Consider the following 15,631-nt stretch of genomic DNA (forward strand, 5'->3'; position numbering starts at 1 on the left):
TTTAAAAGGCATCTGGATGGGTATATGAATAGGAAGGGTTTGGAGGGATATGGGCTGGGTGCTGGCAGGTGGGACTAGATTGGGTTGGGATATCAGGTCGGTATAGATGGTTGGACCGAAGGGTCTGTTTCCCTGCTGTTCATCTCTATGACTGTGTGTCTCTCTCTCTCTCTCTCTCGCACGCTGAACAGCTCAGAAGTGGGTCACTGATCCTGTCCTGTCTGCCCTGACTCTCGGAAAGTGGCACCTCATCCCGTTTCCACTCTCCGAGTAATCCAGTGACTTTACTTTCCGCCTGTCCCTGTTCTTGGCGCAGTCTGAAATGGTCTGTGTACGCTGCCGCTGTGTGCCTAAATTGTTGCTGGGATTGCAGAGGCTGCCTCCTCCCCAGAGGCATGGCCCCGTATCCCTGATCGGAGAGTCTGGTGTCTGCTTTGTGGGTGTGGAATCACAGAGATGTACAGCACGGAAACAGACCCTTCGGTCCATCCCGTCCATGCCGACCAGATATCCCAACCCAATCTCGTCCCACCTGCCAGCACCCGGCCCATATCCCTCCAAACCCTTCCTATTCATATACCCATCCAGATGCTCTTTAAATGTTGTAATTGTACCAGCCTCCACCACTTCCTCTGGCAGCTCATTCCATACACGTACCACCCTCTGTGTGAAAAGGTTGCCCCTCAGGTCTCTTTTATATCTTTCCCCTCTCACCCTAAACCTATGCCCTATAGTTCTGGACTCCCCATCCCAGGGAGAAGACCGTCCATTTGTCCAAACCATGATCTTATGAACCTCATAGGAAGGTGTGGAATTCAGTTCCATAAGGCAGACGGGGCTTGCATTTGTGTAGCGCAGCTTACAATTACCAGAGGTCTCCAAAGATAGTGAAGTGTTTTCGAAGTGCAGTCGTGGTGGTAATTAGATTAGATTCTCTACATTGTGGAAACAGTCCCTTCAGCTCAACCAATCCACACCGACCCTCCGAAGAGTAATCCACCCAGACCCGTTTCCCTCCAACTAAGGCACCTAACACTATGGGCAATTTCCCATGGCCAATCCACCTGACCTGCACATCTTTGGACTGTGGGAGGAAACCGGAGCACCCGGAGGAAACCCACACAGACACGGGGAGAATGTGCAAACTCCACACAGTCAGTCATCTGAGTCGGGAATCGAACCTGGGACCCTGGTGCTGTGAGGCAGCAGTGCTAACCACTCAGCCACCGTGCCACCCATGGGGGGAAGCAGAGACGGTGGTCAGGGTGAACTCTCCCTGTGATGTTGGATGAGAGGCTCAGGGACCCTCTCTTTCCTCCCCCCTCCCCCGCCCCCACCAGCCAACCCCAGGGGAGGAGGGTGGGGGAGAGTAACTGCATACTGTGGGATCCCTCACCTGACAGGACAGGCCGAGGAGCCCCTCTGGGGATTAATCTTCACGATCTCGAAGAGCGAGCGAGCGCACGTGCAAGCAGAGGCTGGTGCCCACCCTGTGGTGGCTCCTGAATTGCCTCAAATGCCAGTGAAGCCGTCCTTCCCAGGGTGGGAGGGGACGGGATGGGAACATGTGTTACGGTCCACCCCCACTACTCCCGTTTACGGATTACGGTGCGGCTCCCTCACACCCAGGCGGTACTTGCAGAGTTCTGCTGCCTCACGTCTGGGGGCCAGAATGGAATAGAATCCCCATGGTGTGGAAACAGGCCGTTCGGCCCAATGCGTCCATACCAACCCTCTGAACAGCATCCCATTCAGGCCCTTCCCGCTGCCTTATCTCTCTGATTCTGCGTTTCCCATGGCTAATCCACCCTAACCTGCATGTTCAATTCAGTTTAGTTCCATTCCTTGGACACTACGGGAATTTAATGCAGACAATTCACCCTAACCTGCACATCCTTAGATTGTGGGAGGAAACCGAAGCACCCGGAGGAAACCCACGCAGACATGGGGAGGACATGCAGACTCCTCACAGAGAGTCGCCCGAGGGTGGGATCGAACCTGGGTCCCTGGCGCTGTGAGTCAGCAGTGCTAACCACTAAGCTGCCGGGCAGATTAGTGTGCGATTCAGAGTGCGGCCATCAGTGTGGGTTCAATTCCCTCACCAGCTGAGGTCACTGTGATAGACTGCCCTCTTCGACCCCTCCCCTTGTCTGAGACGTGGTGACCCTGAGGTTAAAGTGCCACCAGTCGTCGGAGCAGTTGGGAGAATAACTGCATTGAACCAGCAGGGAGGTGCTGATGTTGTAATGTCACTGGGCAAGAAAGCCCGAACCCCAGGGTCATGAAAGGTCTGAAAATGGACCTTGCTGCTCAGCGAGCAAATGTACAACCTCGTCTATGTTTGTTTGAAGTTCTACACTGTCCTCACCGTTCAGTGTTTGAGCTTTGTATCATGCAGTGGTAGAGTCCCACACAGCACAGAAACAGACCGTTCGGCCCAACTAGGCCATCCTGAACGTAATCCCAAATGAAACTAGTCCCACCTGCCTGCTCCTGGCCCGTATCCCTTCAAACCTTGCCCGTCCATGTACTTACCCAAACATTGACTGTGCCTGCACTGCCACCTCAGGAAGTTCATTCCACACATAAGCCACCCACTGTTTTTTTAAAAAAAAAACAAAAATTGCCCCCTTGTCTTTTTTAAATATCTCTCCTCTCCTCTTAAAGATTAAAAATATCATCCACAGGTTTAGAAATTGATCCCTGTGCATCAAGATCGAGGTCGTTAATATACGAGAGGAGAAAGGTCCCATGGACTGCTGGGAAATTTCAGTGTGAACCTTTCGTCCAGCCCAAAGAATACCCATCAGCTCCCACTGTTTGCTCTCGCTCGGCCAGTTTAGTATCACCTTGCTACTGTCTGCCTTATTCTGCGAGTTGTGACTTTGCTCATAAGTCTATTGTGCAGCAATGTATCAAGTGCTTTTTGGAAGCCACTCAGAAAGCATTACCCTCTTCGGACATCTGTTACTTCGAAAAACAAACTTACTGGAGTCTTTTTCTTAATACGATCAGCATAGACCAGTTGGCCTGTTTCTATGTTGTAAAATGTGTAAATGGCGAGCAGTTCCTGCTGTTGTAGTACAGCAGTCGGATTGATTTCCGAATTGACTTGGCAAACTGCCCGTGTCCTGCCTCTTGTCAAGTCCTGTTCCTTCATCTTGTCATCCACACCACCTCCCTTCTGCTGCCCCCCTCTGGCTTACATACTTGCAAGACTTCGATTTGCAGACTCTGCTGCTTGCTTTCAGATTCCTCTGTGCTTTGACGAGGCCCTTCTGTTTGGTCTGGCAAGCGGTTTTCCTCTCTGCCACGTTAGAGCAAGGAGCCTGAAAGACCCTGCCCTGAAATAGGACTGTGGGAGCAACCCCTCCCCAGGGGCAGCAGTCGCGCAGATAGCCCCGTACCACGTGGTTGGTCAGGGGTGAGAACACACCGTACCTCTGTCATCTCCTGCAACCCTACAACTTCCTAGTATCTCTGAGCTGCTCTGTTTCTGGCCTGCAGCACAGCCGGAGCTGCTGCTCCAGTGATGGCCAGGCCTTTAGCTGCCTGGGCCCTAAACTCTGGGATTCCCTGCTTAACCCCTTTTGCCTCTGTCTGCTTTTACAAAATGCTCCTTCAAATCTGTCCCTTTTACTGAGCGTTCAGGCAGCTGCCTTCATATCCCTCATTGTCAAATTGCATTTGACCGTTCGGACAAAACACTTTGGAATGTTTGATTCTGTTAAAAGTGCGCGGTTGTTGTTATGCCTTCATTTGACTTTGCAGCTAATTTGTAACATTGCTGTCTTTCTCTCAGGACTCTTTGTGACTCTGTCGCTTCAACATGTCGTTCCAAACGTGTGGGCCCAACGAGGCCATGGTTGTTTCAGGTATGTGGATGTTGCTTTCCCCTTCGGTTGTGTTCTGCATACCCTGCTGCCGCTGAGCCCAGTCCACCTCGCGTAGGGATTGCTGGCCTGCGCTCCGCGGGAATGTGGCCAGTAATCCAGCCGTCCTCATCCCGAGGCTTACCCTCGGACCCTGCGAGACCACGTCTCGTTCATCAAAGCATCCAGAATGAATACGGAAAAGCAGAAGAAGAATATGCTTTTTTAAAGCCCACTCCTCAACACCAGGCGATCCCAAAACACTTTGCAAGCAGTGGATTACAGTTCGTGCTGACTGCGTGCAGTTTTGGTCTCCTTATCTCAGCAAGGGTGTTATTGGCAGAGATAGATTGCAACAGAGGTTCACCAGACTTGTTCCCAGGATGGTGGGACTGAAGACCAATTAGAAGTTACAGGCCCAGTTTCTCTCGAGTCTCAAAGAATGAAAGGTGGTCTCATTGAAACGTACAAAATACTTCACAGGATAGACAGAGTAGACGTGGTTAAGATGTTTGCTGGAGCCTAGAGCTGGAGGTCACAATTTTAAAAGGAGGAGGAGTTTGCCGCTTGGATTGCTGTGAGATGTTTCTTTATGTCAAAGTCATTAATCTTTGGAATTCTCTACCGCAGAGGGACGTGGAAGCTTAGTCTTTGAGTGCATTTAAAATAGAGGTTGGTAGATTTCTGATCGCCAGTGTTCTGGGGACAGGGTAGACAGGGCAGGAGGCTGGAAGAACACAGCAAGCCAGGCAGCATCAGGAGGTAGGGAAGCCGACGTTTCGAGTAGGAAGGGTTAGACCCGGAACGTTGACGTCTCCGCCTCCCGACACCGCCTGGCTTGCTGTATTCTTCCAGCCTCCTGTCTGTCTACCTTGGATTCCAGCATCTGTGGGTTTTTTTTTTTGTCTCTAACCAATGTTCTGGGGACAGGGCTGGATAGCCAACGTTGAAGTGTTCAATCAACAATGTTTATATTGAATGGGGCCAGGTTCGATGGGCTGAATGGCCTCCACCTGTTCCTGTGCTTGAAGAGTAGTCACTGTTGTAAGGCCCCACGAGTAGCAATAAATTAATAACCGCGTCATTTATTTGTCATGACCTTGTTCAAGGAATACATGTTGGTTCAGAAACCTGGAGGATCTCTCTTCCCACCCCCAATAATTCCCTGTGGGATCTTTCTATCCAACGTTAAAGAGAAAGGCAGGGCCTCAGCTGAACTTGGGTTTGCTCCTGAGGTGTGTGGTGCCTCCCGTGTGCCGCACCGGTTGAGTTAAGCGTCTGGAGTGGAAGCCGAACCCACTTCCCATTCCCTGAGTTGCGGGAGGGGAGCCAGGGGTCACAGTTGCTGGTGAGCCTTCGTCTTGGGCTGACTGACCGAGGAGCAGAGGTCACGGGAGTGCACAGGGTGATCCTTGGTCAGGGAGCGGTTCTGTTTCTCCTCCCAGTTTGTGAGCAGACTCTCCGACTTGAGACTGGGCCTCTAACGCTGAGCGGCTGAGAGTTTATTGGGGATTACTGCAGCCCTAACGGGGCCCCACTTCCTGTTTAAATTGGCACGGTTACAGTCGAGTTTGGCTCTTTAGTTGGTGCATCTTGTATTTCTCACGCTTCTCGCTCGCTGCTCATCTCTTAACCTGCGTGCCGGACCTCCCTTGGCATCCAGCTTTTGCAGGCCTTCAGTTTGAAAATTCTCTTGGGTAACTTTGTCATCCTCCACCCTCTCTTTGTAAACTCCTCCAGCCCTGCAACCCCTCAGATCACTGCCATCCTCCAGCTTTGACCCCACTGTGACCACAGCGAGAACTGCTTTCGAGTTCCCCGCCACTACACTGTCTTTCTTTAAAACATCCCTTAATTCCTTGTAACTGCTGTAATAGCTCCTTTTGCAGGCCAGTCGTTAACGTCGTTTAATAAATGGCATCATAATGTGCCTCAAGGGTTGTCAGAGATATTGTTTATTATTAGTGTACCCGTGTGCATGCTTGTGTATGCAGTTGTGGTGAGTTGGAGCATTTGAGATCCTGCCCACGTAAACCCTTGCTAAGCATGCTCCCACCAAGATGGCAAATGCTATTTATAATTTGGGGAAAAAAATAACCCTGCAATGGTGTCCTTTAACATCAGAAGGAATGGTTGAAAAGCATGCATGTGTACGACACTGTTCCCTGTTTCAGGATGTCGTAAAGAGCATCGCAGCCACTTTGTGAAGTTCAGTGACGGCTGCGATGTGGGCATATTGCCAGCCGGTGCCCAGACAGAGCTGTGCTCCTGTCCCGATATCCTGACTCGGTGGTGGTTTTCGCTGAGTGGTAAATGTATGCTTGGGGACTCCTCTTCGAAATCGTGACCGCGGCGTCTTTCACACCTGGGAGGTTCCTTGGTTCAACTTGTGCCCCCACCCCCCTCCCGTGATAGTACTGGGCAGGAGGGGGGGAGTGTCTGACAGGTTAGTTAAGCAGCCAGGTCATAGAGATGTACAGCACAGAAGCAGACCCTTCGATCCAACTCATCCATGCCGACCAGATATCCCAACCTAATCCAGTTCCATTTGCCAGCACCCGGCCCTTATCCCTCTAATCCCTTCCTATTCATATACCCATCCAGATGCCTTTTAAACGCTGTAATTGTACCAGCCTCCACCTCTTCCTCTGGCAGCTCATTCCATACACGCACCACCCTCTGTGTGAAAACATTGCCCCTTAGGTCCCTTTTAAATCATCCACCTCTCACTTTATACCCTCTCATTTGAGTCTCCCCTAACCTGGGATATTTACTCTATCCATGCCCCTCATGATTTTATAAACTTCCGTAAGGTCACCCCTCAGCCTCCGACGCTCCAGGGGAAACAGCCCCAGCCTATTCAGCCTCTCCCGATAGCTCAAACCCACCAACCCTGGCAACATCCTTGTAAATCTTTGCTGAATCCCTTCAAGTCTGTTAGTCAACTTGGTTGTGCAGGTTAAGATTAGAGTGGCGCTGGAAAAGCAGGTCAGGCAGCATCCAAGGAGCAGGAAAATCGACGTTTCGGGCAAAAGCCCTTCATTAGGAATGCTGCCTGACCTGCTGTGCTTTTCCAGCACCACTCTAATCTTGACTCTAATCTCCAGCATCTGCAGCCCCCACTTTGACCTTGGTTGTGCACGTTATTCAACTCGAAGTCCTGTCCTAGCTTGCTCTGGGTGCATGTGGTCTACCATGGGGAGAAAGAACCTGGACATCACCCGTCTTTTCGCTTCGAGATGTTGAGAATCTAATTGTGGCGTTCCTTTGGGGTTTCTGGAGCTGTGTGACTGATTTCAGAAATGCAGATGCAATCTCTCTGCTCGTGAGATTAATATTGTTGAGCCATTGCAGGGAGAGAAAAAGATAGGTAGAGGTTAACCAGTGCAGGAGTCGAGTGGTTGAATACAGTATGGCTTGATAAAGTGTCTTTTAAGAGTTAAAAGATCAGTTTGTCTAATTACTTGACGTGCCCCAAAATAGATCAGGAGCAGTTGGTGTCAAGTGAGATCCTTGGAAATGCAAGCGCAGCTTTGATGCTTAGATTCCCTACAGTGTGGAAACAGGCCCTTCGGTCCAACAAGTCCACACCGACCCTCCGACGAGTAACCCACCCAGACCCATTCCCCTCTGACTAATGCACCTAACTCTACGGGCAATTTCCCATGGCCAATCCACCTAACCTGCACATCTTTGGACTGTGGGAGGAAAGTGGAGCACCCGGAGGAAACCCAAGCAGACACGTGGAGAATGTGCAAACTCCACACAGACAGTCACCCGAGGCTGGAATTGAACCTGGGTCCCTGGCGCTGTGAGGCAGCAGTGCTAACCACTGAGCCACCGTGCTACCCAAGGTTTCCCGTCTGTGGCTTCCCTCGTCACTCTGACTTGACAATTCAAGCCCTTTGAGCCAGGTTGATGTTAACAAGGTTTTGAAAATACCAAACTGTAACTCAGACGTGCAACGTCCACAGCATGGGAAAGGTTATGAGCGCGTGCTCAGGGATTTGCACTGAGCTATAATTACTCGGTTCTGAGCTCCCACTGTGTCAGAAACCAGCAGAAGTAGTGAAGTCAGAATGATTCCAGTCTCCAGCCTTGCAAACCTCTGAAGGCCAGGAGCCAAAATAACTCTTGAGGGCTGCTCTCGATAACTTTTGAGCTTTTTTTTCATTCTCACTAATGCATTTTTTTTGAGGTGATCAGTGTTAATTGCAGTAGGATCCACTACCCTTTTTCCAGAGATGATAGCTCCTGAAGTTAGGCAGCCTGCAATTAAAGATTCCACGTTGATTTTCAAGGATTTCATTGTTTCATTGATGCTAGATGATCGTGTTTTCCAGTTGGCTGGGTGTTCCTTTGTTGGTCGGTTGAAAACTGCTTTGTCTCCTTCTGAGCTTTCCCCTCCACCCTGCGCCCCTACCCCCCATGTTACAGTCCCGCATTGAAATCCTCTTCCAGCTTCCTCCTCCTCCCTCTCACCTCTTGCAGATGCTTTCTCCCTTTAACTCTGTGATCTGCCTGTATAGCTCACAAGTCAAAGCTTTTCACTGTGCCTCGATACATGTGACAATAAATTCAATTCCAATCCTTTAGCTTCAGAACATAGAATGTTACAGCGCAGGACTAGTCCTCCGTCCCTCGATGTTGCACTGCTCTGTGAAACCAATCTGAAGCCCATCTAACCTACTCTGTTCCATTCTCCTCCACATGCCTATCCAATGACTATTTAATTTCCTGTAAAGTTGGCAAATCTTCGGCAGTGCATCCTACGCCCCTACTACTCTCTGAGTAAAGAAACTACCTCTGACATCTGTCCTGTATCTATCACTCCTCCATTTAGAGCTATGCCCCCTCACCATCTGAGGAAAAAGGCTCTCCCTGTCCACCCCCTCTAACCCTCTGATTATCTTATATGTCTCTATTAGGTCACCCCTCAACCTTCTTCTCTCCAACGAAAACAGCCTCAATTCCCTCAGCCTTTCCTCATCAGAACTTCCCTTCACACCAGGCAACATCCTGGTAAATCTCCTCTGAACCCTTTCCAAAGCTTCCACATTTTTCCTATAATGCGGTGACCAGAACTGTACGTAACCCAAGTGTGGCCACACCAGAGTTTTGTACAGCTGCAACATGACCTCGTGGCTCCAAAACTCAATCCCTCGACCAATAAAAGCTAACAGACCGTATGCCTTCTTATCAACCTGGGTGGCAACTTTCAGGGATCTATGTACATGGACACCGAGATCTCTCTGCTTACCTACACTTCCAAGGATCTTACCATGCGCCCAGTATTCTGCATTTCTGTTACTCCTTCCAAAGTGAATCACCTCACATTAAACTCCAGCTTCATTCTCCCGTTATGCTTCCCCCTTTTTCCTGCAAGTCTGTGCCAGCCGCGGCAAAAAGCAGCCACAGAAAGCCATCTCGATCCCCCTGACAACACCAACACCAACATCCTGGCCAAAGGCAGCTGTTATACGTCCAGCATTCAGTAAGTGTGCCATCCCCCTTCACAGAACATAGTGAAATGGAGCAGGAAAATGCATGCAGGCTCTGCCACAGTCCTCACTAAGCCTATGCAATGTATTGCATTTTGGTAAAATAAACAAGGGCAGAACTTATACACCTAATGGTCGGGCATTAAAAAGACAGGGTGGTTAAGAAGGTGCTTAGAATGCTTGCCTTCATTGCTCACACCTTTTGAGTACAGCAGTTGGGGGTGTGTGGCGCTGGAAAAGCACAGCAGGTCAGGCAGCATCCAAGGAGCAGGAGAATGGATGTTTCGGGCATAAGCCGTTCATCAGAAATCACATCCTTTTGCGTGAAATGTCAACTCCTCTGTTCCTCGGATGCTGCCTGTCCTGCTGCGCTTTTCCAGCACCACACTCTTGACTCTGATCTCCAGCATCTGCAGTCCTCACTTTCTCCTAGGTCACCATGTTGAGATTATGCAGGACATTGGTAAGGCCTCTTCTCGAGTATGGTGTGAGCTTTGGTAACCCACTTACCAGAATGGTATCATTCAGCTGGAAAGGGTTCAGAAGACAATTACCAGCATTGGAGGGTTTGAGTCATAAGGAGAGGCTGGACGGGCTGAGAAATTATTCACTGGAGTGGAGGAGTTTGAAAGGGTGATCTTATAAAGATTGATGTAATCACGAGGGGCATAGATAAGGTGAATAGCGAAGGTCTCTTCCCTAAGATGGGGAAGTTGAAAACTAGGGGGCATATGTTTAAGGCGAGGGGAGAAAGATTTAAAAAGGACATGAGGGGCAATGTTTTTACACAGAGCGGTTCGTGTGTGGAATGAACTGCTCGAGGATGTGGTCGATGCAGGTACAGTTACAGCATTTAAAAGATATTTGAACAGGTAGGTGAATAGGACATGTTTTGGAGGGATATAGGCCAAAAGCAGGTCGGTGGGCCTTGTTTAGTTTGGGAAGATGGTCAGTGTGGACTAGCTTGACGGAAAGGTCTGCTTCTGTGATGTATGACTGTCTGACCTAACTCCTATTGCCTAGTGACCGTTCAGTGGTTAGCACTGCTGCCTCACATCGCCAGGGACCCGGGTTCGATTCCAGCCTCTGGGCGACTGCCTGTGTGGAATTTGCACGTTCTCCCCATGTCTACGTGGGTTTCCTCCCACAGCCGTAAGATGTGCAGGTCAGGGTGGATTAGCTGTGCTAAATGCTGGGTTACAGTGATAGGGAGGGTGGGGTGAGTCTGGGTGGGATGCTTTTTGAAGGGTCAGTGCAGACTGGATGGGCTGAATGTCCCCTTTCCGCACTGTAGGGATTCTGTGACAATTTATAAACAGTTGTTGTGAGAAATGTGAAATCTTAACACGTTTACCGCCCAGGAGGAAGCTCCTCCACTCGCTGTCCCAAGGACAGTTAAACATGGGTCATAACTCCTGGCTTAACATTTATTCCCATGAGTAAACATATTAAATTATGCTGCCTCTCGGCAAGAGAAACGCTCACACCCTCAGCCTCCCAATGCTTTTCCCCACTCTCCGCACGATTAACCGTTTCCCTTTTAACACCAGTAATTGAGTCTGCTGCCTCCTCAGGAGCTGCAGTCCAGATCCTAACCACTCCCTGCATTAAAAAATACATTTCCCTGTGGCTACTTTAATCTTGTTACCATTTTCTGTAAGTCTATGCCCTTGTTCGCCAGTGGGAACAGTTGCTGTCTGTTGACCCTGTCTATTCCCCTCATGGTGTTAAACATCTCTCTGTCAAATCCCTCTCAACCTCCTTTACTCTGAAGAGATCAACCCCAGCTTTTCCAATTTTTCCATATAATTGAAGTCTCCCAGTTGTGGAACCATTCTATGTCATAGAGATGTACAGCACAGAAACAGACCCTTCAGTCCAATTTGTGTTGGACCAGTTATCCCAACCCAATCTAGTCCCACCTGCCAGCACCTGGCCCATATCCCTCCGAATCCTTCCTATTCATATACCCATCCAGATGCCTTTTAAATGCTGTAATTGTACCAGCCTCCACCATTTCCTCTGGCAGCTTGTTCCATACATGCACCACCCTCTGCGTGAAAACGTTGCCCCTTAGGTCTCTTTTATATCTTTCCCCTCTCACCTAAACCTATACCCTCCAGTGACCTAACCAATGTCCTGCACAGTTGCAACATGACTTCCCAACTCCTGTACTCAATACTCTGACCAATACAGGAAAGCATACCAAACGCCGCCTTCACTATCCTATCTAACTGCGACTCCATTTTCAAGGAGCTATGAACCTGCACTCCAAGGTCACTTTGTTCAGTTTATCTTTTCAACATTCTCCCCAAAGCCTTCCCATCTATTCTAATGTGTAGTGTCCAGAACAAGATGCAGTGCCTCAGTTGAGGCCAAATTAATTTTTTTTTTCAAAAGCTCGCTGTAAGCTCTTTGCTTTTGTATATCTATATATGGAGGGGTTGGTGAGCTCAGTTAACTGGATGGTGGGTTTGCGATGAAGATTGACACCAACAGCGAGGGCTTAATTCCTGCTATTCAGAGCCTTACTATACAAAGTGCACCCTATTTAAACCAACGGAATTCAGCACCTGAAGAGAGAACACCAAAACTCACCAATCGCTCGCAGCCTTTGAGTCCAATAATCCTGAACCCAACCTGGAATTAGAGATTTTGATTCTGACAAGAGCCCCCAGACCAAATCCCCTCAAAATATATGAAGAACATAGCCCAGGCCCTAATGTTTTCCTATTTTAAAGTGTCCAGCATTGCATTCCAGGTACAATTCAATTGGTCAAACTGTCAGTCTTGAAGCAAAGCATGCTTTATTCATACACTGTAGTTAAGATACAACAGAAGGAAGTATTGGAATAACATAACTCTATTGAAAAACCTCACAGAAATAATAATACTAAACAATAACTGTTCCAGTACAATAACATCCCATAAGCACACCCTTGGCAAAGGCCTATTCAGGGAGACGGATCGTCTCACATATAATTCAAGCAGCAGGAAGAGAATCCCCAGTTTTTAGCTGGAACAGCGAGAGAGGGTAAGCAGCTTCCACATCCAGCTTCAAGAGCCCATCCGCAACTGCTACTGATGGTTAAAACTTTTTTTAAAAAAAGTCCTGGTTCTGTGGGAGCTTGACCCCACCCGTTCAGGCTGCTTCTATTGTTCCAACTTTAAACAAAACCCAAGGCCTCGCAAGCTGTTTACTTTATTAGCTATGGGGCAGATTTTGCTTGACATCTCTATCCCAACCTTCATTTCAAATAAATTCTTCATTTTAAAAAATAGTATGGTCACAGAGAGCTACCCTATTGTCTGACAGAAGTGTAGCAACTTTACCTTCACTGTTTATAAAGCTCTGCATCCATGTCCCTGACTTGTCACTCTGCTGCATGTGGCAGAGGTGCTCTATAATTTGTGCACCAGGTACCACTGTCCTTGCATCCCCTTTAGAATGGTACCCCATGTTTTATATTGCCCTCACCTCGTTCTTCCTGGTACTATAAATCAGTTCTCATGTCTCTGTATTAAATGTGTCTGCCCTTTCCACCAATGCGATTGTATCCTCGCTGAACTGATTGCAGTTTTCCCTTGGGTATTAAAACCTGCATTTTTTTGAATTGCCACAATCATCCACAACCAGTCATTTTCTGTACTGATTGAGAGAGTGGGCATTCGCGCTCACTGAGTGAAGGGAAATATTCAGGTTTACACGCACTCAGATGCCTCCCTGTTGAACATGAGAAGCAGGAGGAGATAATTCAGCCCCTCCAACCTGCTTTGCCATTCGTTATATGTGATTTCATCTCGGCCTTAACTCCACTTTCCTGCCCGTGCTCCATAACATTACAGCTGTCTACCTTTTCCTCGAATTTCTTCAGTGCCGTGGCATCCACCACACTCTGGGGTAGCATAACCCACAGGTTCGCAACCCTTCCAGAGAAGAAATTCCTCCTCCTCTCTCTTTTAAACCTGCTGCCCCGTATCCTAAAACTGTGACCTCTCGTTCTAGATTGACTCACGGTGGAGGGGGAAGCATCCTCTTTATATCTATTTTGTCAACCCCACAATTGAGTCTCCCCTCATTCTAAGCTCTCTCGGGATTACAGGCCTGAACTGTTCATAAGACAAACCCCTCAACTTTGGATACAGTGTCTTAGCCGCTGTCACCTTGGAAGCTCAGCTCCCACATCATTTGCTTCTGTCCACACACCATTGGCCGGTATTGTGCTGAAGGACCATTGCATTTGGGGTGGCATGGTGGCTCAGTGGTTAGCACTGTTGCCTTGCAACGCCAGGGACCCAGGTTTGATTCCAGCCTTGGTCGACTGTCTGTGTGGAGTTTGCATATTATCCCTGGGTCTGCGTGGGTTTCCTCCGGGTGCTCCGGTTTCCTCCCACAGTCCAAAGATGTGTAGATTTGGTGAATTGACCATGCTAAATTGCCGCATAGTGTTCAGGGATGTGTAGGTTAGGTGCATTAGTCAGGGGTAAATAAAGGATAATAAGGTTGGGGAGTGGGTCACTCTTCAGAGGGTCAGTGCGGACTTGTTGGATCGAAGGGCCTGTTTCCACACTGTCGGGATTCTGAGTATATTGCAGGCTCCCTCCTTTCGGGCTGGATTCCCAAGGCAGTCAGGATTTTCTTCCCTGCTGTGCTACGCTGCCTTTTAATTCAAAATGAAGGCCTCTCAGGCAACGCTGAGGTCAGGAACAGGAGCGGCTTAGTGCTTGCAGCGAGTCCTGGAAGCCTGTTGTATTTGTCTTTGGTAAGCAGGCGTTTGTCATAACCGGTCTTGCCGTTCCCTTAGCCCCTCCTCAAAATAGAGCTTCTGAAACAAAGATTCCGACAGCTCAGGTGGAGGCTGTTCAGCCCATTGAGACTGTGCTGTTCCCAGGAAGACTTGTCCAGTGAGACCCATTCTTCCTCCAACGCCCTGTGTGTGGTTGGGTTTTCTGAAGAATACTTTGCTGAGTATACTGAACATATAATCCACTGATGTACGGTGATATTCAGCTGATGGTGACCTTGGGTGCGTTTTGAATGTTCAGAGGAAAGTTGAAAGGCACGAGGAACGGTGAGAATCAGTAAGTTTGGAGAGAATTTCAAAGCTGATGTTGAAATTGAGAGAAGGTTTAATATGTTCTTAATAATGAATGGAATTTGTTTTTTGGCAGGTTACACTGAACTGGTAGCAGTCAGGTCAGTTGCGCGATGGAAAACAATTCTCAAAACACCCAGAGGGCAGATGAGCGAGTTAGGCTGAGCACGAGAGCAGATTCAGTCATAGCTTCCCAAAAACAATTGGATAAGTTACCGCAAGGAGAGAGAGTTTTCAGGGGCAGAGAGAAAAGAGTAAGGCGGTACGTTTAGTCGGATCGTTCTTTCCGAGAGCCATCACAGACCTAAGGGGCTGAACAGACTGCTGCACGTTGCTGACTGATGTAAAAGGCTGCGATTCAGAGTTGCAGTCAGGCCCTGCTCTGTCCTCCTCTGACATGGCTTTACAATCTGCCAGTACCAACCTCTGCCGGCGGCCGATTGGTCCGTTTAGCAGGCCGCCCGCTCTCACCCTGGCTGAAGGGTTGCCATCTGTTCTGTTTCAGGGTTCTGTCGGTCCCCACCGGTGATGATCGCTGGAGGGCGGGTTTTCGTATTGCCGTGCGTGCAGCAGATTGAGAGGTAACGAGAGAACTGGTGAGGGCAGTGCGTCCTGCAATCCACCGCCACCACCCCACACACCCACCCAACCCCAGTACCCCGGGACTGGCTGGAGCAGTGGGTCAGAAACTGTCTCTACCTCCCTGGGACTGGGTGGGACAGTGGGTCAGATACTGTCTCTCTGTCCCCTCCTGGGAATGGGTGGGACAGTGGGTCAGATACTGTCTCTCTGTCCCCTCCTGGGAATGGATGGGACAGTGGGTCAGAGACTGTCTCTCTGTCCCCTCCTGGGACTGGGTGGGACAGTGGGTCAGATACTATCTCTCTGTCCCCTCCTGGGACAGTGGGTCAGATACTGTCTCTCTGTCCCCTCCTGGGACTGGGTGGGACAGTGGGTCAGATACTGTCTTTCTGTCCCCTCCTGGGACTGAGTGGGACAGTGGATCAGAGACTGTCTCTCTGTCCCCTCCTGGGACTGAGTGGGACAGTGGGTCAGAAACTGTCTCTCTGTCCCCTCGTGGGACAGTGGGTCAGAGACTATCTCTCCGTCCCCGGGACTGGGTGGGGCAGTGGGTCAGAAACTGTCTCTCTGTCCCCCCGGG

The 15,631-nt window shown here is 49.3% G+C and overlaps 1 protein-coding gene across 2 annotated transcripts in view; it reads left to right on the forward strand.

Annotated features, from left to right (window-relative positions):
- Positions 1 to 15,631, forward strand: part of LOC122541329 (flotillin-1-like) — a 43,406-nt gene that overhangs the window by 7,336 nt on the left and 20,439 nt on the right. For both annotated transcript variants that reach the window (XM_043677995.1, XM_043677996.1), the window contains exons 2-3: positions 3,803 to 3,875; positions 14,975 to 15,050. In XM_043677995.1, the coding sequence (XP_043533930.1) occupies positions 3,830 to 3,875; positions 14,975 to 15,050 (122 nt within the window). In that variant the 5' untranslated portion in view covers positions 3,803 to 3,829. The remainder of the gene's footprint in view (positions 1 to 3,802; positions 3,876 to 14,974; positions 15,051 to 15,631) is intronic.

Source organism: Chiloscyllium plagiosum, chromosome 37, assembly GCF_004010195.1.
Source record: "Chiloscyllium plagiosum isolate BGI_BamShark_2017 chromosome 37, ASM401019v2, whole genome shotgun sequence".
In the NCBI taxonomy this organism is placed as follows: Eukaryota; Metazoa; Chordata; class Chondrichthyes; order Orectolobiformes; family Hemiscylliidae; genus Chiloscyllium; species Chiloscyllium plagiosum.